At 41.1% G+C, this 17,039-nt stretch overlaps 1 protein-coding gene across 9 annotated transcripts in view; it reads left to right on the forward strand.

Moving 5' to 3' along the window:
• Nucleotides 1-14,574, forward strand: part of kcnc2 (potassium voltage-gated channel, Shaw-related subfamily, member 2) — an 80,196-nt gene extending 65,622 nt beyond the window's left edge. For 2 of the 9 annotated variants that reach the window (XM_069519313.1, XM_020100010.2), the window contains 3 exons: nt 2,415-3,348; nt 5,726-5,890; nt 10,694-11,729. In XM_069519313.1, the coding sequence (XP_069375414.1) occupies nt 2,415-3,348; nt 5,726-5,890; nt 10,694-10,839 (1,245 nt within the window). In that variant the 3' untranslated portion in view covers nt 10,840-11,729. Of the gene's footprint in view, nt 1-2,414; nt 3,349-5,725; nt 5,891-6,084; nt 6,147-10,693; nt 11,730-11,846 lie in introns of those variants that run through there. The other 7 variants (XM_020100015.2, XM_069519311.1, XM_069519312.1 and 4 more) reach the window with 7 other exon arrangements.
• Nucleotides 14,575-17,039: the final 2,465 nt, after the last annotated feature.

Raw genomic sequence — 17,039 nt, forward strand, 5'->3', positions numbered from 1 at the left:
ATAATATATTCAGTGATGTGTGTCTTTACTCAAAGCTGTAGAGCTAACAGTATAGAAGAAATGTAACCCGGAGCCTAAATCAGCCGCAGCTTTGCATATAAACAAATGATTTCTAAATAAGTGATTTTAGAGACATGAGAATTCTCAGACACTTCAGTGATCAAGTGTGACTTCAGAATAGAAATAGTGTTTTTACAAAACAACTTCAATGCCAAATGCAGAAGTGTTTACCATTTTGTGAATAAGACGGCTTACACTGATGCAAAAAGACTGAAAACATATTCAGGAGTATCATGTATCGTACATGTAACAAATTAAAAAGATCAAAATGTGGTTCTTGAATGTAGAAAATTGATAGTGCTAAGAAACTGCTGAGTGATGGCGGGTAACATCATTAAACTAAAGGTGTCATTTAATAACACGCTTTAATAAATGTCACTGAATGAGCAGGATAAGCACTTGATTATGAAGACAGGTGCACCATTAAGAGTGTGCATGCTAACAGCAGTAGAGTGAAAGCACGCACACGGTTCAGAAGCAGGGTGACCCAAATAGTGGCAATATTTTGAGTGTGTGAGTCATGCAATCTAAAACCGAGGCAGGGTGTAAAACGACTTGTTTAGAGCTCAGTAGGCAGAGCACACCAGTGGATGGATTGTGGGAGGAAGGTAGAGAAACAGCATAGTAGGTTGCATGTGTGGAAATCTGCTCCATCTACCTTTCAAATGAAAAAAAAGCCACGGATGTTTGCATATTCTGCCTCAGCTTCCTCCAGAGAAGAGGAATATCTGCATGTCAGCTCTAGTTTTGTAAAGGCACAAGAGGTAGTTGTAGACTAAAACAGACAAACAGTTCCTCCGCTGTATTTATAGGTTTATAGAGGCTATCCACGATCAGCGTCACCAGCTCGTCCCACCCTTATTGTTGTTGCCTAGAAACAAATCTGAAGTTAGACATGACAAGGACATTTTGTGCACTGTTACCTATTTGGTTGAGTTGAAGCGTTATACTCAAGCATTGGACGTCTCATCACTTGCCAGCAACTTTACGTCTTTAAAAAACGATTTGTCACCGAAGTGCAATGCATCCTGGGATAGGTTTGGTCTGCAAGGATTTACCCGTTGAAATCTTTGTTTCTTGAAGATGAAAGGATGTATTTGCTGCCCGCATTTGAAGAAGCCTTCGAAATGGGACAATCTAGCCGCGGCGCTGTGAAGCAATGGGTCTTCAAATGCAGCCTCCGAAGGATGCTGCCCCTTAATTGAGACACAGCTTGTATAATATGTAATCACTGTGGCTGAATATAATAAACCAAGAAGTCCTTTGTGTGTAGGTGTACCTTGCCTGAAGTTGGTGAATATAAAGCAGCCCAATAAAAAGTCTGTATTTCATTGTATTTTTTCATGTTGGCAGTAGATATGAATGAGGGAGACACAAAATGGCTCTCAAGAGGACTATTTAGGTGTCACTATCTCTGCCTGACTTTGCCTGCGGTCACTGCTGCCCAGACATGAGGGGAGCAACCAAGAAAAGATGGCTTTCATTTTTAGCCAATTGAACTTTCCAATACCTGTGTTTTGTTCTAAACTGAGACACAAATAAATGATTGCAGAAAGCGCTGAAGGTGATGGAAATGTTAAATGTTATGGCAAAAACCACCTCCACCTCACAGAGGCGCATTAACACGTTCACCAGGAAGATTTATTAAGATTCACTGCCTCAAATTCCTAACCAAAACATGTTGAGCATGAAAGTTAATTCTCGACCTTAGGAAACATTTTTGCTTGATAAAATTGCCTTCAGTTCAATTTACTAGCTTTTTTCTGGGCTTTCAATAGCATCACATGGTCTGAAGATGATTATCTCAAGTGCCTTGCACCAACTAAAATCAGCATTTATTACTGCATAATTTATTACTGTGTTTTACTTCTTTATTGTCAAGTCACTTTGTACCTGCAGTATTTGGATCTGAAAGGTTTGACTATACATGGGTGTCAGTCTTAAAATAAATCCCCATCATTGCCTGTTTTTGATTAATTGTTTTTACATCTTTTGTTAATTAAATTATACTTCTTAAAGAGGAAACATCCATTTTATTTTACACAAATGCACAAAACATACTTTTTCATTACTCAAAACTGATTCGGATTAAATCTGACTTCAGCTGCATTCCCATGCCACATTTTCACCAGGATCACATGGAAGTGTGTGTTTATTTGTTGCTCTTGCTCAGGAGTCCATTTAATTGATGCAAGTTAATTAAACTTGTCTCAATTTACCCTCTCTCTCTCAAGAGTAAATTAACCAACGGGGCTGTATGTACGAATGCCATTGTAAAATAACAATCATGGAAGAACCTGAAATGTGAGCAGTGTTATCTATATTCCAATTTTTTCTCTTTTCTTCTCTTGCAGTTTATCGCCTTTGCATCTTTGTTCTTCATCCTGGTCTCCATCACCACCTTCTGCCTGGAGACTCATGAAGCTTTCAACACCATAATCAACAAGACGGAGCTGATGCGGAACAGCAGTGTGTCGGACTCGGGCCCTCAGTACGAGATTGAAACGGATCCTGCGCTCACCTATGTTGAGGGTGTTTGCGTCTTTTGGTTCACCATTGAGTTCCTGGTGCGTGTGACATTCTGCCCGGTCAAGTTGGAGTTTGTAAAAAGCGTCCTCAACATCATTGACTTCGTGGCTATCCTGCCTTTCTACTTAGAGGTAGGACTGAGTGGCCTCTCTTCAAAGGCCGCCAAGGATGTGTTGGGTTTCCTCAGGGTGGTGCGCTTTGTTCGTATCCTGCGTATCTTCAAGCTAACACGTCATTTTGTGGGGCTAAGAGTGTTGGGCCACACTTTACGTGCCAGCACCAATGAATTCTTGCTGCTCATCATCTTCCTGGCATTGGGAGTGTTAATTTTTGCCACCATGATTTACTATGCTGAACGAATCGGCGCAAAGCCCAACGACCCCACTGCTAGCCTCCACACCAAGTTCAAGAACATCCCCATTGGCTTCTGGTGGGCTGTGGTGACCATGACTACACTGGGATATGGTGACATGTATCCAGAGACCTGGTCAGGCATGGTTGTGGGTGCATTATGTGCTTTGGCTGGCGTGCTGACGATAGCCATGCCTGTGCCGGTTATCGTGAATAACTTTGGGATGTACTACTCTCTGGCCATGGCCAAACAGAAGCTCCCCAAAAAGAGGAAGAAACACATCCCTCAGACAGTGCAGGGGGGGTCCCCCAGCTACTGCAAAGCTGATCTCAACACCACCTGCAACAGTACTCAAGGTGACCTGTGCCACGTCAAAGGGAGCAGGGTACTAGAACGCAACCGCTCAGGTAAGACCAAATGGCCAGACCAAGAACATACAAGGCAGAAAACTATGATCAACCACAATTTGTTAAAGTTCACGTGACACAGAAGGGCATTATTTATGAAGTCCATAAGGGAACTCATCTCAGGTAGAGAGCAGTGGCCATTTGACAGAGTCACAGAGACCAAAAATGGTGTTCCCTTAGATACTCACAAGTACAACTGCAGCTTCCTCACAGAAGTCCTGTTTCCCAACAGCCTTCATCCCTGGATGCCACACTGATAAGGAATGTAGCACAAAAGGCAATGAGGAGATGGTCGTGTCAAACAGCTCATGCTGATAAGAATTCACTGTTGTTGTGTCCAAGCTTATCTTCCAGTCGTTGTGCGTTTGCTGTAAAGACCGTAGGCGGGTGTTTTTCCCTCTGGGCCGATGTCAGTAATTTACTCTGACACATCTGATATTGATGGAAATTAGTGTCGACCTCTGTATATACTGACTTTCTTTGAATTCTAGTGCAGACATTCCGAGGGTAGACGCACGCTCTGGGCTCCTCGCTGTCTACTTGTTTATTAGGTCTCAGAACCTTACATTTAATAAGCATAGAATAATTCATGCCTCAGCTGAATACACAAACAGAGTCAATCTGCCTTTAGTCGCCTATGTGATTTCCTTTGAGGTCATTTGAAAAAGCCTACACAGTGTGCAAGGTGACTGTCCTCTTCAGTGTCTGTTAGATTTCCTCATGCTTTAGGTTCCATGTTACATATACTGTGTTCGTTTTAGTCATACGTGACAGGACATAATAATGAATCATTTAAGACTAATATTAAACCTATGATTTAAAGACCTTCTATAGTATCTTAAAGGAATTAGCTTTTACTAACCACTGAATCTTATTCATTTTAGCATTAATAATTAATTTTATTATTTTTATACCCAGTATTATCCATTATGTCATTGTCTCCTGAAAATAATTGACCATTTGCTAAAATTAAATTAAAACTACATTTCAGTTACTTTATCATACTTGAAGTAACTTAATGCAACATTTGAAAAATGCTTTTCTACATGGATCATAAACAGGATGTTGAGTTTTACCCAGAACTGACAGCTTCATCTTTAGTCTTTAGCACGATATAATGTCTGTGGCCATCAAGGGCATCTTTAAAATCCCTTATAAATACATATCAAAATCCATACTTATAAAATCAGCTTGTTAAAGCTGTCATTTGCACAAAATCATTGGACATTAGATAGCTGTCTATCTGCGGTTTTAAAATCCATCATATTTTCCTTATGAGAGAGGAAAGTTTGACAGACAAACAACAGTAATGAAGGAGAACCTGAGGAAAGGGTCATTTAGACTCCTTGAAAGATCAAGATAATCACATGTTTTTAAAAAGCATTATATTTACCACATTTACTAGTGTTGCCTAAGCTTGCGACTGATATAACTCATTCTCTGTGCCAATGTCATCCAAAAACACAGAAAAGAGCCACAGTGATGTAATTATGTTCCATAACACTATCATAAAAAGGGACACTGCTGATTGTGAAACTGTATTTTTAAATCAAAGGCCAGTAATTCTTTATCTTTCAACCATTATTCAGAATGCATGGGCATGCAGTTTACTTGCTGGGAATAGCCTTTTAAAATGACTCACAAACTGAAGCCAGACTCAACAAAAACAACACAATATGCCAATCCTGTAGCCTTCCTCGAGCTGCTGAGCAATGCTAAGCCTGCCGCCAAAATGTAGCCTCATTGTGTCTAAGTGACTGTGGCAACTTTAATGCTGTTGGCATTTTTATCAGAGATATGTTTTAGGTCTCACACAAAAAAGGGTAAAAATATGTGAATGGTAACTGCACTGGTTGGAGGCATTCAACCACAGTGCTGCAATTCTAGTTTGTTGTTTTCAAACTTAGTTGTTTTATGCAATCTGTGCAAGGACCACTGAGAAGACCCCTTTCCCCTTATTGTTCCCCAGGTTGTGTTGGTAGATTCAATGTGATCTGTTAGTATGGGGGAAAAAATGTTATCTGGAAATAATTAAATATCAAATTTAAGATATTTCTTTTTATGGAGGCAATTATTACAAAAACTAACGATTTGTTACTCTAAATGTTTTGCATGTGCAAATAAGCAAGGGTTTTGCACAATGTGGTGTTAAAATCACACATTAATTTGTAGTATTTGTTTGTCTATACAATAGAATTTAATTATTTAGTAACTCAGCTCAAAAGTAATTTAAAGCTTTATTGCATGATAGGTGTATCCCCTAAGGTTTCTTGCTGTTGTGAAACAGTCTCTTCGTCTTATGAAATGCCTTTAATTCAAAGGTTAAAACCAACATGTCAGATATTACTGTGTAACCCACCGTGTTCCTTCCTCACAGTTCTGTCAGCAGACTGCAGCAGTGACCTGACCATGTCTCCAGAGGAGAGGGTCCCCATGCGAAGGTCGAGCACCAGGGAACAGGACCGTCGGAGCGGGGGAACGTGCTTCCTGCTCTCTGCTAGTGACTACACCTGCCCTGCAGATGGAGGGATGCGAAAAACAGGTAACTGGATGGGGAAATTCAATATTGTTTTAATAATAAAAAGTAATAGATTTTAATAAACTGAATAAGCATTCAGAGCAGTTGATAGTAAATATGTCTTACCTTTAAAAATCAGTTGTTATATCACGGTTCAATAAAATCCTTAAACACAAAGCCATTAGAGAAAATCCTCATCAGCTGATCCGTATCCTTAGTGACTGGGACACCAACATCCCTGGAAGGGGGGAGGCTGATTGTTCAGGCCTAGTCAGAGAAGGTAATGTACCCTTTGGACATGCTGTTGGAGCACACAGCACAACTTCTGTGGCAGTTCTGAGGGACAACAGTGTCCATGCAGCCGACTCAGAACTGTTGCTTCCTTCACAATTTATTCATGTTTTCTTGTCGCCTGGAAACACTTGAATAAATTTCTGATGTCGTGCCTCACTTTTCCGGCTTTTGCCAGATTCATTTCCCATCTACAGCTCCCAGATAAATTGGGTATCATCACCATCTGCCTCTAAGGTGATGATCCACCAGTAGATATTTCAGCTCTTTCACAACCAGATGAATTAAAATAGTTTCAGTTACAGATTTGAATCGACCATCAACCCATTAACATTGTTACAGGCTTACATTTGTTGCTTATAGATAACACAGTGAAAAGATTTACACTCCAATCAAATACATATCAGCTCCAGACCTTGGACGTTTTTATTGGACTCATCAAACCTCTTGGATACAGTATATATACTATTTTTTTAGGTTTTTAGCTGTAAAAGTTTAAGAATAAACAAAGAAAACTATGTCACACACAAATGTAGGAAGCTTTCACAAAGAGCTGAACATCAATCTATCTTCATTGTTTATACAGTGTATTTTTAGCAGCCTAAAGCAAACACCATTTCTAGTTTCCCACTTGTAACTACCGTTTCCATCAACATCCAAGTCTTAATTATGACTGGGAAGCAGCAGAGACCTTTTTCTTTTTTTTTTTAAAGCATCAACATTTCCAGCTTGGCACTTAATTACACAGAAGTGCCTGAGAACAAACTAAATGTGGATGCTATACGTCAGGCTTCGTTCGATATAATTAGACTCACATTTTATGGAGGTTGTAAGGTTCAAAAGATCACCTAGAGCTGATGTTATACCAGCTTCCAAACAGAAAGAATTTCAGTTCTGAAAGAAAATAGTAAGAATTTTAATTCTTGGCGTTCGAAGTAACACTGGGTTAGGTTTCTCTTTCAGTTAACCTTTCAAGGAATGGCATGCTGATGTTAGTTCACCAAATTAAACAAACAAATAGGTTAATCCAGTCCTTTAACTTCTTGTATTTGTATTTTTAGAAAGTTGGTTAAAGCAGCACAATGCTCTAAACTCTGACACTTAGTATCACACTCAATAGGGCCTGAGGCTACATCCGCATTACAACGTTATCAAAAATGCATTTTCAAACTAAAACAATCTCCATCAACACAAGCCTTTTAGCTCCTCATCAGTTTTTATCCCCATTCATACTAATAACACGTGACAACTCACATACACTGGGCATGCACGTGCCAGGGTATACAGGGATTGCCCAAATAATACCTTGTCTCCTACACATGTAAGCAGTTTTGTCATTGTAAAGTGCAGAATTTAACTGCACAGCAGCTGTTGGCAAAGCCAACAGGAACAGCAACACTAACAGATGATCGATCTTCACTGGTAGTCGAGGCTAAAGCCTGTTGTTTTCTTCCAGAGTGGGGTCATGTTACAGGAGCCTGATGAATCAGCGAAGGCTATGCCAGTATGGAATCTCTCATTCTTTCCAAACATCTCTGTAACTGCTTGTCCAGACTAAATGAGTTGTCAAGCTAAAACAGCATAGTATGGACGCCAGGCGTATCGGTAGTACAGTTGATGCATTTCAAACAAAAACCTAGTGGTGTGGATGTAGCACTCTCAATAGAGTTTCATGAGCGGACATCAGATGCTTACCAGACCTGCTGTACCCTCTCATATCGCTGCGTTATGACTGAACGATTGCTGCTTGGAGGAAGGTTCAGCAATCAATTCCAAGACAATGTTGTTAGTGTGAACTTTCATACAATGAAGAAGTCAATTTGCCCAGATTAGGAGTAAGCCATGGCTCTGGTCGTTCCACCAGGATGACCTGATTCTTGTCTCTGATTGGACAAGATTGAAGCTTACTACCCATAAATCCTGACTACAACAGTTTACATTGTTTCCAATTAGAAATATCCCTGACACAATATGTCTTCAAAATCTGCCTTTAGATTTTCTGTTATCACCTTCAGTCGTGTAGCGATCCATCAGTGGAAAGGTCTCACACAGACAGGGCTTAACCTTCCAAACACTTTGACCCAAGCTAAAGGTCATCATGAAGTTCATATCTGCTGAATATCCAGGAAGCCTTGTTGCTGTCCCATGGGATTTCAAAGGCAGAAAAGGTCATAAATTAAAATATATAAATGGAACTCTTCACTTAGTAGAAACTGGGTCATGCTGCAGCTGATTTAACAGGTTTTCCACATGTGAAGCCAAAGCATGTTTGCTGGATTCAATCCCCCATTTTATCTGCAGCATCTTGAGGCATTAATGTTGTGTTAATCTGCACTGTAATGTGTAAGTGTTAAGCCTCAGCTAATTGCCTCCTATCAGAAGTTAACTGCCTCTCCAGGAGGCTAACTAAATGTCTTGCTCTTAATGTTACTCCTCTGTAGCCTCAGAGTGATGCTGTACTCACGCTACAGTGGGCAAATCAATACTATTACACCATTAGAGTACCACTTGTAAATTGGAGATTTTGTTCATTTGAATTCCAGCTCCCATTTCAGAAAACTCCTGATAACTCATTGAGGCGTACTCTAAAGTGGAGTGCAGAATAAATTAAGATAACTTGTTGATGGGTATTGATTTGATCTAGCAGGTTAAACTGCTGCACATCTGGTCCAGATTCTCTAGGGAGCACATCACGGTGATCTCTCACAGCAAGGCCCCTCATTGGACTTGTTTTTATCAGTTGCCGCCACACTGACGATAATGCATTAAACATCAGGTCTCTCTCGTTGCTGCTACCTGTTGGCAAAGACCAGGGCTGTCCTTTGTCCTGCCTGCTCGGCTGGTTCTGAAACAGACCTGGTTTAATTTATACACTCCCTCCTGGTGAAACAAATGAGTGCCGTGTGCAATATGGTAATGAGGCCACATTTCCATTAGCTGCTCCTCATCAGTGTTTATGCCAGTTGATTGGCATGCTCCATTAATGATCTGGCTGCTTTGGCTTGCTTGTTTATTTTGCAGCAGATTCGCCAGCATGTATTACATGCTGCATTTTTAGGGCTTGGGTTGAGCTGTTGTAAGACGTGAATCTGTACAGACTATTCAATTTTTAATAATTGTCAATCATCATCATCAGTATGTGGAGGCTACACCTTTATGGAGTTTAAAAAAAAAAAACTTTATTCAAGAGTGTGGTCTTTCATTTTGAGAGCAGGACTTTCTGATTTCATGTTCAGAATTTTTATGCACTCCAGCTTCAGCTCTTCTGTGTGTACATGATCCCTTGGATTTCTCCTCTGATCTCGGATTATTCTTCTGCACTTCAAAATTCCCCAACCAATGCATGAGGAGAAGAGCTGAAGCTGGACCGGAAGCAGGGTATATCTGAGTGTAAGCCATTGACATAGTAAGCGCAGAGTTTTGATTGTAAGCATTCCAACATCTGACCATGAAATAAGTAAGTCCTGGTCTCAGACTGAAAAAACAAACCCTTGAATAAAGAGAGGAAAAAACATACAACCTGGATCTTTACACTTACAAACACAATACATATTTGATCCATAATGTGCATGTTGATAGTCTTAAAGTGTACGCGTCATATGATTGTATGTAAATGTAATGTACAATTAGTACAATCACCTTTTACGATTTAGGATTTGTGGATTCTAAACAAATTCAAAATAAGAAAATACTAATGATGATGCATGAGATGAATGACTGCTAATGTATTAGCGAGTTTGATAACACTGGTTAGTTGACTAATATGTTTGCAGCTTGGAATTTAAATGACATAGTATCTCTGAGAGGTGGAGCTGCAGTGTGGGTTAAAGCTGATTGGTTGAGTGAAGGGGTGGAGCCAAAAAAATTAAATAATTGTTCGCTAAGTGGCAACTTCAATGTCAACAAAGAAATTGGTGAAACCAGACAAAAACAGATGTAATTTAATCATTTCATGTCGGAGCAGTATTACATTCATTATTTTGGAACATCAGCGCATTAGCTTTCTGAATTACCCAGCGAGCTAAAGGATAGCATGGCTATCTTGTACCTCTTTTACACCAACACTAGCAGGGGTACATGGGTTTTTTAGACAAAAAATCCCAAGTCTTTAACTTACACTAAGATGGATATCGGTACAAGTGCTTACACCTTCGTCATAAATATTTAAGAAGGCTTGATGTATCTTTTCTGATCACAGATGGTTTCAAGTTCTAGTTTCCTGTGCTGTGCGTCATAAACCAGACAAAGTGTCGTTCTTTGGCTCCACACACTCAGCCAATGGTTTTTTCTTCGTCCTCAGCAGCTCTGGCCAGGATTTTAGTTCAACTGTCACTGTGAGGAAATGTGCTGTGCATGCACTCACCATACAGTTTGTTACTGTTGCTCTGTCTCACTCCTGTCTCCTGTCTCGGTTCACTCGGTTGGCTCGGACTCGGATCGTTGCCTGCCTGCCTGTGTGTGTTCATGTCCTGTTCCTGCACAACCACAACCACCTCCACCACCACCACCACCTCTCTATCGCCCCCTCATCTGAAGGCTATGAGAAATCCCGGAGTTTAAACAACATAGCGGGCATGACTGGCATGGCTGGTAACACCCTGAGGTTGTCTCCTGTGACCTCGCCCTACGGATCGCCCTGCCCACTGCGCCGCTCTCGCTCCCCTATCCCCTCCATCCTGTGAGACCTCCTGCCCCGGGGCCTCTTCAGCCTAAACCACCCCACGTCCTAACCCCTAACAAACCACCTCCCTTTTGTATTATATCGGAACTCTTCTAGATATTGTGGCTAGTGGATAAGTACCTAACCTTGTAGCTAAGACTAATGTTAGTGGCTTGGGCAACCTGAGCAGCTCCTCACTTTTCCCTTGTCCTTGAAGGTACATGTGCTTAGCTAACATCCTTAAGTAACTTCTCAGTTCTCCTGTGTCACTTGGAGTTCCCTTTAGATATCGTCGTACTTTGAGACTTCAGACTTGCAATAAAAGAACTTGACTGGTGGCTCCAGAAGTAGCAGCCATAACATTTAATAAAGGACATATTAATAATCAGGGATATTAGATGTTGCTATATTTAGATACCATGAAAAAGACGTGCTTCCAAAAAGAAAAGAAAGAGAGATGTCATTTCATTTGAACCTCATCCAACTGTGACTTTGTTTTTATTTTGCTACTTTATTTTTTGGGGGGATGGAGACCAGAGGGACGGCTGTCGGGACGGACGATTTGTCTTTCAGGACTGTTTTGACTCACACAAGCACACGTACAGTCTGTCACTCTTCACCTGCTGCTGGGCCTGCTCATGTTTTTTGCATGGATCATCCTGTAACCATCGTCTGCAAACCGCATAGCGAGGGCAAGAGGGACCAGAGGAGAAACTAAGGCTATAGAAGAAGTACTCCTTCATATATGTTTATGTATGAAGGAGTATTTTTTTATGGAATATTATTATTGTGCTGGGGTTTGGGGCACTCTCAACTTGTATTGTGTCTCATTTTGCCATTGGCTTCTCCAACAATCCTCCAGGGAGTAAAACCACAAAAAACGCCAGCCGGGTGTTCGTTTCTCTCTGCATGTGGGATCTTGCTTGTTTGCTGTTATTTCCGATTAACTCTCTCCCTCCTCTCATTTATGTTCTCGTTTTTTCTTTGAGTGCCACCAAAGTTTTTTGTGTTTCTGGTTGTTTACTCACAGATAACTGCAAAGAGGTTGTCTTTACTGGTTTCACACAAGCAGAGAGCAGCGTTCTATCTTAATGGCTTTGGGGGAAGGCGCCACCATGGCGGAAAGGTAACCTTCTGAACGGGTGCGGGGGTCAGAATTCAGTGCAGAACCCTCTCACCCTCTTGGTCATGAATTATGATGTATGTTTTTGTGTGCGAGATAAAACCTGGGGTTATTCAATAATCCTAAGAAATACCTGTATATGGTTGACATCTACAACAACCACACAGTCTTGATGGTACCATCAGTGATTGTAGCATCAGTGGGTCATTACCACATAAATATGAAGACATATACAGTCTCCTATACTGTAAACAAATGAACCCTGTTATTGAGGAGCAAAACTATATCTTGAATAATGTGCCACCAGATTAATTTGGAAATTATTTACAGCCCTAAAATAGATCTGCTATCTGTTATGCAAGTGATCCCAAACTTTTTTCTGCAGTTCCACTTCCTGTGAGCCATCTCCAAGGGCTATCAGCTGCTCTCAAATCCCCAAACTAACCTGAAGTCCCTAGGGGCAGAGTCAGTAAACCTCACATTTAACTGAAGCAGCCTTTTTTTGTTTTGCTGAAAGGCTTTCTCATTTATTATTGATGAGACTTTTTTCATGGCGGGCATAAATTGCCTCTGCGCACCAACAGGTGTGGGAAAGCAGACATAACCATGCGGCGATGTGCCTCACCCATCCCTACAGTATGTCTATACCAGTAGAAGAGGGTTGCTTAGCAACTGGCTCACAGCTAGATGCATCTTACACGTAGCTCAACAAAAAGTCTAACAATTAAAAATAACAGCTCTCGCAAACATTTCTTTTTGTCTGTCGACCAAATTATTGAATCACCCCATTTTAAACCATGGCAATACACAATAGAGCTTTTATAATTCTGCATATACACTAACAGAGCACTTTGTACTATGTTCTCATTTCTGTGCAGATATTTCAAATAGCCAGTGTGTGCATGACAAGCTCTTCTGAAATGATGCTCAACAGAGAAAGATGATGCATTTCTGATATTTAGAGATGTGTTTATATTTTATTTAGACAATTCATTTCCTATTTGAATGACGGTGGGATAAGACTGTCGTCAGTATGAGGACCTATTGCAGTGGGAGGACCTCATTTGGAGCCATCGGGCCACTGCTACAGGACAATACGGACGAGGACACACGTAAAAACCATAGACTGACGGCCGCCTGGTTCACGGCTCAGCGAGCAGGGCCACAGATGAAGACTTTGATAAAGCATTTACCTTTTCCTGCTTTCTCCTTTTGTTTTCCTGTTTTAAGACTCTGGGGAAAAAGGAAAGCAAAGCAAACTGGACACGTCCTTGAAAGAGACAACATAGATGTAAATAAAACAACAGAACAGCACATCTGGGCCACGCGGCTCCGTCCACACATCTGTCTATTGATGGTGAGTCAGGTAACAAGGTGGTTGGTTGCTAAGTTGCACCTTGAACACTCAATGTCAGTCACTTTTCTTGCTGTGGTATCCCTCCTCGCAATAAGTGTATTAAGATGTATCAGTTGAGGCACTTTGTGTTCTGAAAATGGAGTGTATTCATATATGAAATCCTACATACAGTATATACAGTATAGAGAGACAAACGTGCTAAGTTGAATCAATGTGACATTATGGTCATCTTTGCTTTTGTTTCCCTCGGTAATTTTCAGTAGGTTAATTACTCTGCTGTGTGTTAATGTGCGCACTTGGGTGTGTGCGTCCCCCTGTGATGCAGTCACCATTGTAGAAGTCCCCCCCCCCCCCGTCCTGCATTCAACATGCAACTATACCCTGCTGCAGATATTTGTCGTTTAACAAACCAAATTATTCTTACCAGACTTTTCCTCAGAACCCCTGGTGGCTAAAAAAAAAAAAACTGCGTAACTTGATTCTTCCAAACTTTTCCCCCCTGGTGGGGGGTGGAGCAAAAGTGTAGCAGAAGACGCCCAAGTTAAAAGTGGGACTTCTAGAATGGCTACATCTGCACAGTAGCAATCCCCTGAACCCAACCAATCAGATCGGATTTGCAATAAGCACCCAAATAAAAAAAACAAAAAGGGCCGATCCACACTGTGATTTCAGCAGCCTGTTACACCCAGAGAGAGAAAAGAGTGTGAATGCTGCTCTGAAAGCTGAGAGAAGCGACTGGCAGGTGGCACAACTTGTGTGTCATGTTGGTTGCGACCTGCACAGCCGTCGACTCGCTTTGTCACCCTGTACCCACAATCCTCCTTGTGTAGTACACACGCTGCTTAACTCTTTGAATTGACAAAGGGGTACCTACCGTTCTCTGTGTATCTTTAGGAAAACGTAACTTGAAAAAAAAAAAAAGGTGTTTATTTTTTTTAAATCCAGAACATGTATTTTTGTGTCTTACTGTTGCTCTTACTTGTAAAAGTCATGGTAGTCGGATGCTGTGCTTCTCCATCGTGTCCTCAAACTGTCAGGCTTTTGATCCCAGTTCATGTTTCGTATGTTTTATTGTGAGGAAAATTCTAGTTTGAAGTCTGTATTTGTGGAGCCTTTTGTTGGCATTCTAAAGTGCATGCTGAAAAAATAAAAACATTATGTCAACTTGTAAAAGAAAAAAGAAAAGAAAAGACATACTGTATATCACAGTCAAGACGATGTGTTTAAAGGTAAATGCTATGTGAGAGATTCACATAAACTATTTATCTTTTAACTGACTGTTCTTCTCTTTGCTTCATTCCACCGGTTTTCTTCCTCACTGTGATTTTAGATTTAACTTAAAATATGGTTTCACCTTCAAAGTCCTGATGATTTCAAACATTGTGCCTTCCTTCAGAGGACGCAGTTTACCTGGTCCATGAAGGAGGCGGTCTTCATGGCCCGCGTAGATCTCAAGAGCTGAACTACAGATGACGTCTGGGACAGGTTTGGCCAGGAAGCATCTACCTGTTGGAGCCTTGCTTTCTCAGGAATATAAGGACTCATTTGTTAGGTGCCTTCCAAATGACAGTCTAGTCGTGCTGCTGTGACACAAGCCTCTGAAGGACAACTACAGTTCATGGTTAAAGTTTACTCTCCTATATATTCCTAAAAAGTTTCCTGAATTGGTTCTATTTATAGGGTAGTTTCATTAGTTAGTTCCTAAAGAAATCACTCCATTAATAAATAAAATAATTAAATATGAGAAGCAAACATGGAAATCAACACGTCATTGCACGTCATTTATCAGTGAGGCAGTTGTTGTAACTTGACTTTATTATTTATTCCAGTAACATCAGGTACAGCTTGAAAATGCCACATCCCATTGAGAGAAGGTAAACAAAGCAGTGGCTGCGTTTGTCCGGCATCCAGTGTTGATTTCTCCCTCAGGTTCCTGGAAGCCCTGCTTCTCCCACTTCCTGTGTGCCTCTGCTCATCCTTCAACTCACGTCCAGCAATCAGCACCTCTCGGCACGCACCGCATCTCCGAGACATCCCAGCTATCTTTACTCCCATCGCCATGGAAACAGCCACAGACGTGCCAAAGAGATGAAAACAGCCGGAGTACCCCCCTCCGCCTTCTCCACCCACCCTCCACCTCGCTGTCCGGGGAGGGGGCAGGGGATATGGTGCCAGCTGCTGAAATCCAAAATACCAAATTCGTGACATGAATATTACATCAGAGGCTGGTTTAAACTTTTTGGTTCTCACTTGGTGAAACATCAGGTAAGACACAGTTCTCCTCACTGAACTAACAGCTGTGTGGATGTAAATATAGATTCAAGAGATTAGAGAAAAGAATCAAATAAAATTGACTAAATTAGATTAGATTAAATCCTATGAGCATGGTTACCCTCACCTGTTTCTCAACCAAGGAACAGCCAGGAGTAACTTATCAGAGTCTATGGTGCAGAAGTCTTTGTGTTCACTCTACCTGGTTTATCTGCAGTGAAGATTCTATATTCAGTGTTTCTTAATGAAATTGAATTGTATTTATTATCGTTCACCTTATTGTTCGCATGTGTCTGTTATATTAAGTTTGAATGATCATAACTGCTGTTATTTGTTCATATAATACAACTTTCAAAATAAAAGCTCGGTATCTCAGCTTAACATAATTTATTACAGCAAAAACAGATGTTTGTGGAATTAGTGGACAGCTAGGTAGATGTTTTCAAAACAGCTTTCACAACTTTTTGTAACGTGAACTGAACCTATATAAAACTCCTCAAACCCAAGAAGTAACAAACAAATAATTCCAAGAAAGAATTCAAGTTAATAAACTGTCATGAATCAGTGAGGAGACACGTTGATGCTCCGTCAAGATGGTTTATTAAAATCACACCTGACGTGACACTGGTGATTCTACATGGCGTAGAAATGAGAACTAGCTGCCGGGCCCTGAAGCTGTCGCTGCGCTGTGGCAGTTCAATCCTGATAAGTGCCACGTAATGAGACTGGCGTCGTTGACGAGGGCACAGTGAGTCAGGCGTTTAGAGTGGGGGCTCCGTTTACAGGCTTTGTTCCAGGTGCGTACTCAAAAAGCCACGGGGACGCTCCAAATTACTCACACGCTGACATGGAGCCCCTTATTGACGACCCGAGGGCAGGGTGTAGTGGCGTGTGCTGAGTGGCGGGAACACGCGAGAGCTCTGGATGCCAGCACAGATAATATCAATAATAACAATCAAACAACAAACAAACAATAATAAAGAAGGGATGAGGCGAGGATCGTACGGGAACGACACTCCGACTGCAGCAGGAAGTGAGTCCACACAGGAGGCCGGCCCTTCAGCCATCATGTCCACCACTTCACTGCTGTAAGTATGTGGGATACTGATGTGTCCTCCTCCATACTTCTGACTTGTCAGCCTTTATTTAGCTGCGGATGGAGGGAGGCACTGCGATGGAAATGTTCTCTTCAGATACATTAAAGATGTTTCATAATATCTACACATATTGTTTTCTGAAGCTTTGTTCAGAGTTGTGTGATTCCTGAAGACAAAAATATCAGAACGGGATTTTGGGCATCAGTGTTTTTCCCACTGTCATGCGTACTGACATGGGAATCACTCCCTAATCATTCCAACATACTATCAGTGTCATTTTCAGAATAAATATTTCATTATTTCAAACATTTCATATAACTAACACATTTCTCTTCCAGGTCTTTCCTCACATTAATGAAACAGTGCCCCCTCTG

The sequence above is a fragment of the Paralichthys olivaceus genome, chromosome 23 (assembly GCF_024713975.1).
Source record: "Paralichthys olivaceus isolate ysfri-2021 chromosome 23, ASM2471397v2, whole genome shotgun sequence".
NCBI lineage: Eukaryota > Metazoa > Chordata > Actinopteri > Pleuronectiformes > Paralichthyidae > Paralichthys > Paralichthys olivaceus.